The 16,920-nt window shown below is 39.4% G+C and overlaps 1 protein-coding gene across 21 annotated transcripts in view; it reads left to right on the top strand.

The window, feature by feature from the left end:
• SURF1 (Surfeit locus 1 cytochrome c oxidase biogenesis protein) overlaps window positions 1-16,920 on the top strand; it is a 50,256-nt gene that overhangs the window by 13,410 nt on the left and 19,926 nt on the right. For 8 of the 21 annotated variants that reach the window (XR_016046292.1, XR_016046293.1, XR_016046286.1 and 5 more), the window contains exons 5-6: window positions 202-485; window positions 13,315-13,812. Coding sequence is in view for 9 of the 21 variants with exons in the window: in XM_020665267.2 (XP_020520926.1) it covers window positions 202-485; window positions 13,315-13,384 (354 nt within the window). In the remaining 12 variants the exon portion in view is untranslated. Of the gene's footprint in view, window positions 1-201; window positions 486-9,684; window positions 9,778-13,314; window positions 13,813-16,920 lie in introns of those variants that run through there. The other 13 variants (XR_016046289.1, XR_016046283.1, XM_088854296.1 and 10 more) reach the window with 4 other exon arrangements.

Below are 16,920 nucleotides of genomic sequence, written 5' to 3'. Positions count from 1 at the left end.
ACGCCCGAACAGGCCAGATTACCCACCCGACGGTCCTCAGGCCAAATTTAGTGGCCCCGGAGGCTAGGCCTTCCGACCCATTGCCTTCCTTAATTTTAAATGCAGTTTTTGGCATTAAAACATTGTGGGTTTCTTGCTAATTGCTGGTAAAGCTTTGCTAAGGACGACAAGTTCTTAAATCATTTAGTTTTTCTCTTGCAGGTTCAAGAACCTAAAGTTGATGCGGTAAAAGTTATAGGGGTTGTGCGTGGAAGTGAGAAACCAAGCATTTTTGTTCCCGAAAATGATCCTGGTTCTGGTCAGTGGTTCTATGTTGATGTCCCGGCAATTGCTCGTGCTTGTGGGATTCCCGAGAACACAGTTTATGTGGAAGATATCAACGAAAACGTGAATCCGAGTTATCCATATCCAGTACCCAAGGGTGTCAATTCTTTGATCCATCATTCTGTCATGCCCCAGGACCATCTGAACTATACCTTGACCTGGTATGTTCTTCTCTTGCCATTGGTAGTTTTTCCTTTTTCTTTCTTTGGAAAGAAGTTCACTGGCTTAAAATTTTTTTGTGCAAAGACAGTAGGCCAATAGACAATTATTAGAAACTATTAGGAGTGCCTAATGCCAAAGGGGAGTCCCTTTAGCCCATATTAGCCAAATTAATGGCCAAGGATTTCTGATGCAGCTATACCCATGCAAATCCTCTATCCCCCAACGTCCAGGCAAGTCCTCTTGGCCACAAAATAATAGTCATACTTATACAATCTTTTAAAACTGAGGGCAATGCATAAGGCTTTGTACCCTTGTGAACTTGATAACAACCAATGAGCTTAGGAAACTTTAAAGGAACTCCACAACAGCCTTTAGAAGTATCTATCTGTAACAATGTTTAAAAACTTGGAACTCAATGTCCAACTTAAACCGAGTCAGCTTGCCGAGTCTAATGGTTAACTGGGGAAACTATACAAATTTCTCAAACTTTCATGGTGAATAGAAATTCTTTTATTTTTTCGGGTAATTCAGTGGGTAAAGGATCCCCTACCCATGGTAAGAATGGAACTCAAGATGTCATGTTGTTGCAACCACCAACTTGACCACCTGTGCCTTGAGTCCATTCCTATTGAAATAAAATTTCTTGTTGAAGGAATAGCTTCTTTGTATTGGATGTACGGATTTCATGTATTAAACTTAAACCACCTTTTAAAACTGAGGGCAATGCGTAAGGCTTTGTACCCTTGTCAACTTGATAACAACCAATGAGCTTAGAAAACTTGAAAGGGACCCCTCAACAGCCTGTAGAAGTATCTATCTGTAACAATGTTTAAAAACTTGAAATTCAATGTCCAACTTGGTCGGTGCAAAAACCGATTCAGCTTGCCGAGCCTAATGGTTAACCCGGGAAGCTATACAAATTTGTCAAACTTTCATTGTGAATAGAATTTCTTTTTAATTTTTTTGGGTAGTTCAGTGGGTAAAGGATCTCGTACTTATGCTAAGAATGGAACTCAAGACATCATGTTGTTGTACCCACCAGCTTGACCACCTATGTTTTGAGTCCATTCCTAGTGAAATAAAATTTCTATTTGAAGGAATAGCTTCTTTGTATTGGGATGTACAGATTTCATGTATTAGTGGGTGATAAAAAATTGTGGTATGTATAAATTTAATTTGTAATAAATTGTATCAAATTACTCCTGAGGATAGAAGTCTTGTGGTATGTACGATGTAATTTGTAAGAAATTGTATCAAATTGCTCTTGAGGATAGAAGTCCTGTAATCAATCAGAAAATTTGGTCTTGAGGTACCATCTTTGGTAAGGGAGTCCACAAGTGCATTTGCCTCTCACGATGAACATTTGAAGTACCACTTGTAGTGATCGAGAAATCTCGAGAATCTGGTAGAAGATTGATTATGATCTCCAAAGACGGGGGAAGTACCTCTTTTGCCCAATTTGTAATTCTGAGAACCCCTTCGAACAATAATGAGGAACCCCAGGTTTTTTTGAAGAGTTTCACTCAGACCAGCAAAGCCCCAGGCTTAGTGAGAGTAGAATTTGTGAACCCAATCGGACCTTGGTAAGTCTATATAGTTTCAGCCTATTTGCATATCCACTTTGCAAGTGGTTGAATAAGTGATCCTGGTCTCCTCATTGCTGTTGCACACACTAAGTAGGTAATGGTTGCCTCTCCTTTGAATTTGATCAAGAGTGAGGGCATGGTTGGAAGGAAATAAGCAGCCATGTGCAGGCCTGGACATTGGATGGTGCTGGTGTGAGCCAGGTTCTCATGGGAATGATGAGGCTGTAGCCGTTGGGGTTAAGGGCATCATAGAAAGAGGATATTGCAAACGTACCTGAGAGAGCAAGGTAGCTTCCCACTACCCCTTTCCAGGCATTTGAGGTTTGGCCGTTTGGGCATTGACTGATCCTTTAGATAGCATTGAGCATACTTGAGTCACTTTTTGAGCTCCTGTTGCCACAAGTGGCCTTCTTGGATGGCATAGCGCCACCACCACTTGTCAAAGTGTGCCTTTTTCCTGATGCCCAGGCCTCCCGCTTTTTTGGGTTTGCAGACAGTATTCCATCCAACAAGATGGAGTTTATGGGCTCCTCCAGCTCCACTCCAGAGGAAGCCCCTCTTGAGCTGTTTGAGCCTGTTAGCAATGGCATCTGGTATCCTAAATAACGACATCTGAAGCACAAGAATGTTTGGATGGTGGATTTGATAGAGTGATCCTACCTCCAAGATAGGAATCTACACTTCCACGCAGCCAGTCTGCATTTGAGCCTCTCAACTACATTGTCCTATTGGGATGTTTTAGGTTTACCTGTGCACAAAGGGAGGTGTAAACTTTTGTTAGGTATTGTATTCATGCCACAACCCATTTTTTTGGCCATCTCTTGGGCTCTGCTGAGGGTGACCTTACCCCCGTGAATTTAGCTTGCCTTTTTTTTGTGTATGGTGAACTCAAAACACATGAGGAATAACCCAAGATTGTCTACTTGCTGAGGGTTGCATCGCAAAAGATGAGTGGGGAAATAAAGGGTCCCCTCCGATATATGGAGAAGCCCTGGACCTATTTTGTTTATACAAATTGGTGATGGACCCACTGAAGATTTATGCCATTATAGGAAAGTAGAAGGAGCACATAGGTTCTCCTTGGCAGAGCTCCCTCAAAGAACAAGAAAATCCCTTAATGCGTGTTTGTTTGGCTCAAAGATATCTTCTGGAAAGCTGAATGTTTTTAAATCTTCTGGAAAGTTGAATGTTTTGTTCTGAAAGGTTTAAATAAGTTCTGGGTACTGTGTTTGATAACTTACTGGAACGTTACAAAAGTTTGGGGTTTTATGTTTGATTATCTGTTGAAATGTTGAAGAAGTTCTTATTATCTGCTGAAATGTTGAAGAAGTTCTGGGTAGCTTTGTTTGATTCACCCTAAAACTTTTGAATTGGAAACCTGTCAACCCAGCTTGAACCGTTTATTCATTTTTAAAGTGATATGGGGAAGATTGATGAAGGAAATTTATGACATTTCTAATCGCCTAATTGCATTCCAAAGTTCATATTATTATTATTACCATTATTATCAACTTTGTTTCATATTTTGAAATACCACCATAACAAAAGACTTAATATTGTTTCTTCATAATATGTCTCAAAACTTGTAATTGAAAACCAAGTCACAAGTTTCCTAATTTAAGGACTTAAAATAGAAATCAATATATTTTCGTGACAATTGTGGGTATACAATTTGTTGAGTCTTTTTACAATTATGCAGTGGAATAGATGTTTAAATCTCATAAGTAGGTAGTTGATGCCTTTCTTCCTTATCCAAATAGAAACTCTCTCTCTCTCTCTCTCTCTCTCTCACACACACACACACACAAACACACACACACATGCACACTTATATCTTTTGGTGGTCGTGGCAATTATGGATATGTTTTCATGTATTCTATTGGACTGTGCTATTGTTTGCCCAATAATTTGGCAAATTTCCACAGAAGCCTAATAATTTGGTAAATAATAGTATAGGAGCCAACCACCAAATAGTAGTAAAGGAACCAACCACCACGACATTACTTGGGTACGTCAAACCAATAAGCCATCCAATAATTTGCACACAACTTAGTGATATACATTCACCACTCATGCATCCATATCCCCTCTAAAAAAAATCTCATTCAACAATAACCTGTAATAGCTTGAGCACAACATACAAACCCACATTCATAGTTCCTGCATCCATATACAACCAGTAAGAAACCAGCCCATTCAACAATAACCTGTAATAGCTTGAACACACCACTCATGCATCCATATCCCAACCTAAAAAAAAAATTTCCATTCAACAATAACCTGTAATAGCTTGAGCAAAACATACAAACACACATTCACAATTCATGCATCCATATACAGCTAGTAAGAAACCAGCTATTCAACAATAACCTGTAATAGCTTGAACACAACTTAGTGACATGCATCCATATACAACCTTGAAGAAACCAGCATTGGTGCTTGTCCCATATTGTTCCCAATTTTAAAAAGAAAAAAGACAACAATTACAACTATTGAGTTAGCCCATCCCAGCCAAAACTTGGTTGTCTCATGAGTTGTTTTACTTCCATGTACATTGAACCAAACTGTTTGAACTTACTCTTCAGCCATTCCAAGTCATAAAAGTTCCCAGAATTGCTTACCATGTACTGTATCATCCGGTTCCATGCGTCTTTCTTGAGGCCCTCCCTTTCTTGACCTCTTTCAACAAGAGATCAATGAATTGGGCCTCCTCTATAGGGTTCCACTGGCTCATATTGTGGTGGTAATCTTTGGCAGTTATAATAAAGCCTCGATCCTTTCTTTAGTAGGTCAACTGGTATTAAGGTGATGCATATCAACCAACACTGGTTGAACTAAAGCAGGAAGCCAAACAACACCCTTCAAATCTCAAGCCACAATCATGCCTTAGAACTATAAATTATAAAAAAGTACTATGTGCATTGACAGAACAATGCACTCCTCAATAAGGACAGCCATATACAATGAGTAAGAAACATCTATGATATATCCTGATCATAGTTGAGTTGCTTGCAATGCTTGACAAAATCACCTTACCAAACAACAATAACCTGTAATAGCTCAAGCGAAACCTGCAACCACACATTCACAATTCATGCATCCATATACAACCGTATACGAAACCAGCCCATTCAAAACTATCTTGTAATAGCTTGAACACAACTTAATGACATACATTCACCACTCATGGATCTATATCCCAACCTCAAAACAATATCTCATTCAATAATAACCTGTAATAGCTTGTGCGAAACATACAACCACACATTCACAATTCATGCATCCAAATACATCAATATACAAAACCAGCCCATTCAACATTAACATGTAATAGCTTGAGCAATGGAATGAACACAACTTATTGACATACATTCACCACTCATGCATCCATATACAATCAGTGAGAAACCAGCCCATTCAAAATTAACCTATAATAGCTTGAACACAACTTCGTGACATACATTCACTACTCATGTATCGATATCTCAACCTTTAAAAAAACATATCATTCAACATTAACCTGTAATAGTGGATAACATCCTTGGAATGGTTCCAAAGTTCGCTAATATGTTCTCATCTTAAATCTTAAAAAGAAAAAGGCAGCAATTAGAACTATAATGAAAGCAAAGATTTTGCACATGTTATAGTTATCGTGATTAACTACTGCATTGGAGCTTGGCCCAAATTGGTCCCTGTTGTAGCCATGGAAATGTTGCTGGGTAATGCAATCACATGTGCTTGATCTTTGTGGCATATTACGAAGTTTATTAGCTGCTTCTGCTTCCTCCCTTGTTCCGAAACCTTTGAACTCCGGGTTTTTTAAATATTTAACTTGATTATCGCCCTCAGCTCAAGAGTCATATACCCCCTGGCTGCCTGCCCTTAAAGACGATGTAGTAATTTTTGCGGCCCATTTCCTAGATAGATGAATAGACAAGAGTGACAAACGAAATATGAAACTGCATATACTTGAATTGCATGATATAGCCTATTGATATTAAAGCATCAAACCATCTGAAAAAGCCATAAACCCATCTAAAAACCACATATACTTAAATATATGGATAACTCATATAAATGTAGTTAAAATATCTGCCATTTGCATATCTCATAGAATAGTGGAGATGTCTGAAAATTGTAATACATAGTGGAAACATGCACATAAACTTGAATAGAGATGGTTTTGAAGTGGGAAAGCTGCCATAACATACAGTTCATATAAAAAAAGAACATACATGGTCAAATAACTGAATTCCAAAACTATAGAAACATACAGGGTCAAATAATTGCATTTCGGCAAAGCTTCACTATTACAAATCTATAGAAACAAAGAAACCTAGCGATTCACATTTGCTTGCCACAGCAGAGATGCAATTGCATTTCGAAGTTCAATGCCGTCATCATGATCGTTTTGTCCTTGAGTTGCTTGTGTATACTCATGTTCTGACCCTTTTGCATGTTCTCTCTCGGAATCTCATTTCTCGTCTAGTATTCGATCCTCGTGAGAACATGATGTTCGTATGCAAAATCGACGTCGCGATAAGAATGCTAACTTGTGTGCTAAACGGGTACCGCATTTGGTTCCTCAAAATAGGAAATCTAGCCTTCCACAGCTCGAATGTCCTTCCACCATGTTCTTTAGAGTTAAATGTGTGTCGTTTGTTGAACAACTCCTTATTTTGAGGAGATTGGGGTCCATTGCGAATTCACTCAAATGGTAACAGACTCTCTGATAGGATCCCAAGAAGCCATGTATTGTAGGGTAGCCCCCATCCATGAGGTAATAATTTACGATTCCATATTTGGGAAATGAGCGAGATAATGTGAAAAGAGAATAACATTGTTTCAATGGGCAATAAACATATCTTCACCTTCAGGAAGGGCCAACTGACCATCTTGCCTACTAATCGCATTATACAAGACTTTAGAGTCTGACGAAGAACCCTCCCATCCAGCAAGTACGTACTAGACCCGCATGTCAAACCCAACTGCAGCCATAACATTTTGGCTTAGGAAACCTTCCTATTTTGAAAGCGTTTATGCAAGATACTCCTACGCGCCAGGATATACGTCTCGCCAATAGCTCCTACACAATCCTGTTAGAAATCCAATGACAAGTACTATTATAGGAAGCATTCTATATATTTGTACCTACTTATAAATGACTCAATATTAGATTACCTTGAAATATGGATGAAATCTCTCCTTGTCATTTGCAATGTGCGTAAGCGTTTCATTGTTTGCAGGTTGTAGGAACAGGATTCCACTTGATTGACTGTCAATAATACTTTGTGGAAATAGAAACTTGTAGTTTGACTAGAGTGTTGGAAGCGTTCTTGGATCACCCTATTGCGCTGATCATGTTTTAGGGTGCTTAAGAATACTGCTACTTGTTCCTCAACCAACAAGTGTCCGTTTTGGCTGCAATTGGGTTTGACATGTGATTCTAGTACGTACTTGCTGGATGGGAATGTTATGTGTCAGACTTTAAAGTCTTGTATAATGCGATTAGTAGGCAAGATGGTCGGTTGGCCCTTCTTAAAGGTGAGGTTATGTTTATTGAAACAATGTTATTCTCTTTCCACATTAACTTACATTTCCCAAATATGGAAGAGGAAAATATTACCTCGTAGATGGGGGTACCCTACAACAAAGGTACATAGTATGCTAGTGTGAGCAAGCCCTTAAAAGACACTGATTAGAAGACGATGGATTTGGAAGCACATGCTTAAAGGGTAAGCAAACCATCGTTGCATGTCCCTCTTGTCACAATCAATTTGAGGCATGACATTCGGGGGGGTTGGGGGGGGGGGTGGGGGGGGTGGCAATTTGTGGGTGTATTTAGGTATCAAAACCCCTGATCGGATGTCAAACCAATTTTATTAAACAATAGAGTACATAACTGGACTACACTGTAGCTGTCTTACCCTGACAACATGGGATCAAAACCCAGGGACAGCATCAGAATCCCGTATTACCCGACATACCATTGAAAGGTAAGGGGTACAATGGTATCCAAGTGGCTAACTATGGAAGCATAGTGTTGACTAGTCAAATATGTAGATGGTACTAATATACACTGGAACTGCTAGAATCTTCAGTAGACCATCAAAATGGTCTCAAACCGAGGTCAAATTTGGAGGATGCTCTCCTGAGCAAAAACATGAGTTTGGGATCCCGACGCGACACTGAACTCTCACACAGATGGCCGATAAGGAAACAATCATACCCCGACCTGATGGGCTTGTAAGGTCTCCAAAATGGGGGGCAAAGTTTAATATAAGAAGTTCTTAAGATGCGCTCCAAAAATTAGGATATTCTGATATCGGATGCATGAGATATGGTGTTTGTAAGTTGGAGTTCACTTAACAGTGATCTATTCACGAGCGATTTACAAAGCAACCCATGGCAAATGGTCGCCAATGAAGCTGAAATTTGGTAGAATAGTGGATTGACCCCTAAAAGCTTGTACTCAAAATTTCAGGTCAATATGATGCTGTTTTGATACCATTTTCAAAGTGATCTATGAAAGGCTCATTGATGACTATTCATGCCATTGCTGGTGGAATCGTGTTCCGCAAAAAATGGAAACGTGATTCCTTTATTTTAGAATCAACCTTCGCCTAGGGAAACGCCGAATCGAGATTTTGAAACAGAATCGCTTTTGTCATAGGCGATTCGGGTAACTATAGTTTTAACCCCGTGTAGCATTTTGGCTTCTGTGAAGGACACGCTCCCATCCCAAGCTCATATCCTTAGAGCCAAAGCAGGAGACTCAAATTCGTCATCTCCTACAGTGATCTCTTCGCTTCATCGCTTTAATTTACGTTTTGGAGTGTGATTAAGGCATCCTGTTAGCAACATATATGCCGGGGGTCTAAGAGGATCTGCCATATCCAGAACCTGGGGATTTGTTAAACCCTCATTTGTAATATTTGATATATATTCAGGCTGTTGCCTCTTTTGTGTTGCTTTCTCTGGTTGTTTGGAGTCATATATCAACACAAACACACACGTGGCATTAAAGGCATGCGTACATCAAACTCCCCATCTCCTTGTAACTGTCAGTCATTCTCTAGAAAGATCTACAAGTAGTCTGCATATTAAAGTATCCTCTTCACATCCTGACCATGTTCGACTTATATTGCTCAGGTGGTGACTAACAAGTCCAACATGGTCGCATATCACATCATATATATGACTGCTTTTTATAATCGCATAGGTCACACATATCTTTTCTTTGTTAACTTTTCTCTATGGACAAAGATTAAGCATGTAACCCTTCTTGACAGAAGTGTTGTTGGACTCGCCATCATGCATCCTAAGTCGTTCCAAGATTTTCCTAATGTAAATATCTCAAGACAAACAAAGGAGTATCTTTATAATGATCATGTTTGATCTCAACCTAAAGCACATAATGCACCTTGCACATGTTCTTCAAAACCAAATTGGAGGACAACCTCTCTTAAGTAAGATCGATTATCTGTTTGTCATCTTTCGCCATTTGGATGTTGCTGACTTAGAATGGCATAATCATGAAACTCCCACTATTCTTGACAATAAAATCCTTGTCAAGGAATGTCGTCTTAACATCTATTTGATTGAGTTTCAGAGATAAATGCGCTACAATGGCAAGTCTAAGGTGAAATGAGAACATCCTCAACAACGGGGAATCCGAGACATTACAATTCACGCCCTCAATTAGGTGAAGCCTTTCGCCACCTATTGGGCATTGTGCTTATCATTTAGTTCCATTGGTCTTTCTCTTTCTTTTAAATACCTACTTGTTCTTGTTGGCCTTTACCACTTGGAGTAAGATTACGAGTTCCTAGACTCGCTTGTTCTCGATGGAACCAATCTCTTTGCTCACTGTTGCAATCTAATTGCCTGTAACCGATTATCTTAGTGCTTCCTGAAGTGAACCCGGTTCATCCTCATCAATAGATATGTATGTCAAACTTTCCTCTTCAATCTCATAATGCCTCTAAGGAATTTTGCCATGTGCACTCCTGTAAGGCTCATGGATGAATTGTGACAGAATCCCATTGTCCTCTATGACCATGTGAATACTGCCAGTATCATCCTCTAGTGGAGGATTCTCCTCACTATTCTCTTGTCTTAGACCCAATCATCTTGTAGAGGTCTAAAGTCATGCTAGACTACCTCCTACTTGGGAACTTCGACTCATGAAGTCCACATTACATGATTCAACTTTCCTCAGGCCACCCTCTTCAGAGGTGGAACATATGACATACTAATTATAGTTCTCAAAGACATCTAGTGAGGGCACATGCTATGGACATCTAATCCAGCTTATTGATCAGCTGAGATGACAAGAACAACTTACATCAAAGGACTCAAATGGGATGGTTTGAGCTTTCTACTGGTCTATAGCTTGTAAGGGGCTTTAGGCACAGATTTTGAAGGCTATTCAAGATTTATAAAGCAGTCAATAGAGCATCTCCCTAGAAATTCTCAGCGACATCTGTATATGCCATCATGGACCTCATCTTGTTCATTAGGGTATGGTTCCTTCTTCTCTACATCACAATATTGCTTGGGGGTAAAGTACATTATTTCATGCGAACAAATCCCATGATCCTTATAGAACATTACAAAAGTTCATAGATGTACTTGCGCTTTCTGTCAGTTCTAAACTCAACCTTCAACTTAAAACTCTTGAAGCAATAAATTGTCTCAGATTTGTGAGATTGAGTTTACAAAACCATAGTGTGATTAGTCATACTGGGATCTGTCATGGGCCTTCATGTCGAAGAGACACGTGAATGAATGATATATAGTTTTTTCGATATTTGTTCCTTGGAAAAGGATGGAGGTCAGCAATCACATCCTTTGATGCCCTAGTAGTCTATGTCCATGAATATAAAAAGGAAATAACAGGAAATTACATGGATTTCGAGGTTTATTCTCACTGCTATTCGCACATGTCTCATTGGATTTAGGTACTCTCTTGATCTTCAAGTTTCAAGACAATCGAATATCCAAAATAGCTCAAAGCAAAAATTTCGCATAGCGAGAAGGGACCAGTGGTAGTAATGAGTAACAAATCATATTTGGAAGCTAGACTCCCCAAGTGTGTTTGCATCGCTGATGCAAAAATCCCACTAGTTTGTGTAATATGATAATGGTCACTACCCATAGTGACTTCCAAAATCAGATTGCCTACATTCTTCGAATATGTAAACACATTATATGAAACAAATCCAAACATTCGGGGCAAAAAGGGGTCCAGAGAGCTTGATAAGCAAGTGGGACCCTACTGGTTGCATTCTGTGTCTCGGGCTACCCCCTGAAACTTGTATTATATGTCCAATCATGGCGCTTGAATGCTAGGTTATGCCATCTAGAAAACTCGTGTCTAAATAGTAAAATTCCATCCTACCTTGAGGCTGCAACTATCCCTCTGTAAGGCTGAGGCCACACTTGTTCTATGCGGCTACTCAACAGACCATGAGTCTACATCTGCTCTATTTAGTGGGATCTTTGTGGCTGTACAATTAGGGCCTCACTTGGTTCATGCAATCACGTATGTATGACTTCAGAATGCAGGGGCATACTCACATGCCTTTTATGCATCCCTGGTCGCACCTAGCAACTGTATGGCTTTAGGACAAGTGTGGCTACACATATAACTAGCACACCTACAATTGCACATAGCAGTGTGCGGCGTCAGGCCAGAATCCACACAATGCTACAAATACATGTTCACAAAACTACAGGCGTGGAATCCTCACATGCGAATGCACGGCTCTCGCATATACGGGTGCTGCCCAAGTGGTGTGCAACCACCTCTTGGGTGCACCCTTGGTACCACATTGTGTGTCCGCCATTTGGGACCGACCTTGTGCTGCCTGGTGGTCCTCCAACCCTCATTTACAGCTTGCATGGACCCCGTAGGACCTCTGCACTGGTTCAGCACACTGGATCAGTGCACATGGATGCGCTACGCTCGCCCAACGCGCATCTAGTGCTCCACTGTGGTCCTGCCAGGGTCCACTGTGGGTGCACCACGAGCTTGTGTGCTTCTAGCACTAGTCCAGCAACTCATGCTGGCCCCCCCAATGATCATGTGCGCTTCTCGTGCGTGTCTAGCAATTGCTGCAACAAGACAACCCATCTTTTTTTTCCCCTTGCTCAAGCAGACCACATGGGCCGTCAGATCTAAGAGGTGAACCTCTATCAAGGGGCTCTGATATCAATGTTCGACTTAGTGGGCGAGTCGCCAAACAGCAGAAATGCAAACAAATATACGCATAACCCCATGGATCTGATAGAGGTTACATACATTTTCCGACGCTGATTGCCCTTACGATTGGTGTGGATGAGTGGATGTCTCCTTTTCTCCATGCGCTCAGTTACTTAAGGTTGAAAGTTTGTTGCCTGTATCCTTAGGTCTGCTTTATGATTACTAAAACTAGAAGACAAATCCGGAGCCTTTTATGGACGGCTCGAGAGTTCCTGAATTGCTAATGGGGTTTACATTTTCCTAGGGTTTCTAGACAGAAAAAACTAGAAGAGAGAGGAAGAGGGGCCATGGGTCTAGAGAGTGGAGACCCTTTTCTGAGAGGCATGTCGTTTCCCATCCTTTAATAGTTCTCTCTCTCTCTCTTAACCTCTATATACAGAAATATCTAATGAAGTAATCTTATCCAAAAATGGAGTCATCTTTCCTATTTTAGAAAAGATTCCTTCCAATCAATTTTATCCCCAGTTGAGAATTGATGTCTCATATGATTCCCTTTCCTTAATTTGATGATATGGATATCCTCCTCTCTATTAACCGCTAAAAATACTGAAAATACCATGGAGATCCTTGTACCCAAAAGTTGGCAGAATACAAATCCAACAAAACATAAATATGTATACACTAGCTCGTATCTTCTACTAATTCACATCTTATCACATGCCAAAAAAATTCATCTCCTTGTACCCATTGTTCTGCAGTGAGATTATCAACTGAGGACTGAATATGTTCGTGTGTTTGATTGACATTTGTTGACATTGTTCAAAGGAGGAAAACAATTTCTGCTTCACTTTCTAAACGTATCTTATTTAGCTGGCACATGGGATGGCTTTGATATGTGAGCAAAGGATTACTTGTTGATTTTGCTGTGGCAGTGACCTCCATATGAACTGCTCTCTCTCTTTCTGCCTGCTCTCTTTGTTCAAGGATGAGTAGGGTTTTTAACTTTTGCATTGTGGGTGCACTTTAACTTTATAGGTATTCGCTCTCAGCTGCTGTGACTTTCATGGCTGCAAAGGGGATATTGCCAAAAAAGAATCGGAGATAGCAAAGTATTGGGTGTGAGTTATTTATCTCAATTTCTTGGGTTTTTCTTTTTCTTTCATTTCCTTGTTCATTTCTTTTGGGGCAGCGTCAAATATTTAACAACATCCATTCTTTCTCAAATCAAGAACTAGACTTCTAACATCAAAGCTGCTGGCACACCGTTTTTTAAGGAAAAGTATACCATTACTGTGTTAGGCTTATTGTGCTGTGGTGTATGGTAATACTCCTTTGTTGTTGACTTGGGCGTGTTTTTGGTATTTGGAAATATTTTGGGGCATGTTTGGAATCTAAAGTAGTGGTTGATGGACCAGGAGGCTCATGTTGTATAAGTTTTAGGAGGATGTTTCAAGGGTTCCTTGGGAGTATTTTGTACCTAGTGAGAGGTACATGAATAAAGTGAAGGAGGTAGAAAGTTTGCTCTGTAGTAAATTATGTGAAATGATTTTTTGCTGAGGTGGGAGAATTCATTTTTTCCCTTGTGTAAACCCCAAGCTTGAAGTATTTACAGGAACCACTATTATTCAGGAAAAATATACAAAGAGACCATTTACTTTTGGTATCAATAGGTCATAATTGCTCGTCTATCAGATTTCAAAACGGATGGTTGACTGTTCATTGACTAGGTTCAAAGTTTAAAGACATTTTTTTCAAATTTTATGACACATCCCAAGTTGTCAAATTTAAAATAGGATGGCTAGAGTTTTTTGTAACCTTGTAACAAAGATAAATGTCTCATAGTAGACAATCCCTATTATTGATGCACAGCTGGCCAATCTCAAAAAACAAATGTTCTGAAATCTTACTCTTACCAGAAAAAGAAAAAAGGTGATTGTCCAATTTTTGGATAGTAAGATCTACTAGTTGAAGAACTCAATATTCATTTCTTTTTCAAATAATTATATGGTGATTCATCGGCGGATACTAAAATTTTAGGGAAAATTGCAGATATCCCCTGAACTTGAACTTTCTTAGCAACCTTCCCCCAACCAACGTTTTTATCCCAAAAGTTAATATATCCCAAATATATATATTTTTTTAACCCAAAAACATAATTTTCTAGCAAATACCGTAGTCAAAAGTCATAGTTATTTGAACCAAAATGCCCTTGTTCGTATAAGCTCGTGTCACATCCCCGTAGCATGTGCAATAATGACCAAAGGTTAACTGTCGGATCGATACATAATAAAACCATTGCCGGACACCTATGCGTAGCTGTCGGACCGCATGAACAATATGCTGGACTGCAGTAAAAATTGTGATAAAAAAGTTGTTTGTGGGGAGTATGTTTTAGGGTAAAAATTGTGATAAAAAAGTTGGTTGTGGGGAGGTTGCTAAGAAAGTTCAAGCTGGGGGTATATGCAATTTTCCCAAAATTTTATATAAACAAATCCTTCGCTCTTTTACTTGAGATAGTAAGCATATAGTATATGCTCCACAGGAGCATTAAATATGCACTAGTGAGTCATTTATTAGCAGAAAATTGTTTCATGCAGCGGGGATTGCATTTCTGCATATGTGGTCCTCGAGGTATAAAGCATCCATCTTAAAGATAGATGCAAATAGGTAGTCTATTTAAAAACAATTGAAACTAACAGTCCAAATATTTTCTTAATAGAATTTTTATTTTTAATTTTTAAAATTAATTTATTTTTTCATATTCATGATCTTCATGTTAGAAATTACTTGTCCTTAAAAATTAAGTAAAAAATCCATCTCAAAAAGTTATTTTTAAGAGGTGACTCATTTCTACATGGACTCATAGAAACTGTCTTGGCCCTTTTTTTTTTAGTTTTATTAGTGTTAACTTAAACTGTCATTAATAAGGAGAAAATACTCAAAAGTTTGAGAACAGGACGAGAGGGAAGAGGGAGAGATTAAGGGGGAAGCTTAGAGCATCTGCCTCGTCATTTTTCTCTTGATTGACATGACAAAAGATAACCTCTTTGCCAGTAGTGCCTGACTGAATTTCATCTAATAGCGATGTCCATTGCCAAGGAGTCGAATGTGGATGGGTGCACCAATTGATCACATTAGCGGTGTCATCCTCAACAATAAGATTTAGATGGTTGTGATTGAGTCTGAGCACACCTTCCTTAACCGTTCAAAGTTCAGCTTCATTAATGTCACAAAAAGGTAAATGACCATTGTAAGTGAAAATAGTCTCTCTAAGGTTATTTCTCGAGATACCACCGAAGTTAGCCGCACGAGGCAGAAGTCTGACACTACCATCAAAATTCAATTTAAGCCAACCTATTGGGGGTGGAGGCTAGCAGGCTGGCTTAATAACCTTTTTAGGACTAAGCATCAGAAGTTCAGAGAATTGAGAATAGAAAACCTCTTTGGGATGGCAGCTAAGATTCAAGAGAGTCTGAGCCCATTGAATCATCCCTTATAGGATCTGTTGCTCGATGTACTCAGCATCTTGTGATTTCCCTACAAAGATTTTGGAGTTCCTCTTCTTCCAAAGGAACCATAGAGTAGCAGCAACAAGAGCAGCCCAATTCCAGAATGGACTGACAAAACGGCAATGGAGAAAGAGATGGCTACAGTCCTCAACATCCATTTTACAGAAAATGCAAGCATTGATCAGTATCTTGTTCCTCTTCCTTAATTGATCCCCAGTTAAAACTCTTTCTTGCTCCAAAATCGATAAGAATGCCCTAACTCTCTTGGGAGTCTTGACAGACTACACTTTAGTGAGGTGGTTTCAATTGTTGAAAATTCTATTGTTACTCACCTCTTTATAAAGTTATTTGACAAAGAAGGAGCCATCTGAAGTGATCTCCCAAATGAGTCTGTCCTTTCTTCCAGGGAATACCACAAAGGTATCAAGCATTTGTAACAATGATAGAAACTGTTGCTCAGTATTGTGATCAATTCTTCTGTTCCTCAAAGCAATGTTACAAAAACAGCTGGTGCCCTCTCCTTCCACCACTTTCGAAATTGTCACTTGTTTCGACACCATCAATTTGAAAACTTCTGGGAAAGTAAACTTCAGAGGTTCATATCCAATCCATTTCATGAACCATAATTTCTTAGAGTGTACATCCCCCACTTTTATTCTAACGTAGGTCAAGAAAATGTTCCTCACTTAATCGATGCCTTTCCAAATTGGGGATGAAGATCTGCCAACTGCTAATCTCTTGGGGAAAAGTCCTGTTTGGTCCACTCCATATTTTGCAAGGATGATCCTTTGCCATTCCATTTTTGGTTTAGAATTCATCCTCCACCACCACTTAGTAAGCAGAGCATCACTGAAATGCTTCAATCTCTGGATCCCAGACCCCCTTCATGTTTAGGTCGACATACCTTCTCCCACTTAACCAAATTATATTTGTGCTTCTCCGAGGTACCACTCCACAAAAAGATTCTCACAAGAAGTTCCAATTTCTTAAGCATTGAAGTAGGAGCTCGGTAAAGAGAGGAAATAGACTGAACTACTGAAGTATTATCTATCGTTGAATTGGTAATCCTCCCCCCAAAAGAAAGATACCTACCATCTATCCAGTTTATATTTTGCTCTCAGAATAATGGGGT

The sequence above is a fragment of the Amborella trichopoda genome, chromosome 12 (genome assembly GCF_054954075.1).
Source record: "Amborella trichopoda isolate Santa Cruz 75 chromosome 12, AtrichopodaSantaCruz75HAP2 v2.0, whole genome shotgun sequence".
NCBI classification, from domain to species: domain Eukaryota; kingdom Viridiplantae; phylum Streptophyta; class Magnoliopsida; order Amborellales; family Amborellaceae; genus Amborella; species Amborella trichopoda.
Note: the sequence above shows the minus strand (reverse complement) of the source record. Positions and strands in the feature narration are given on the sequence as shown.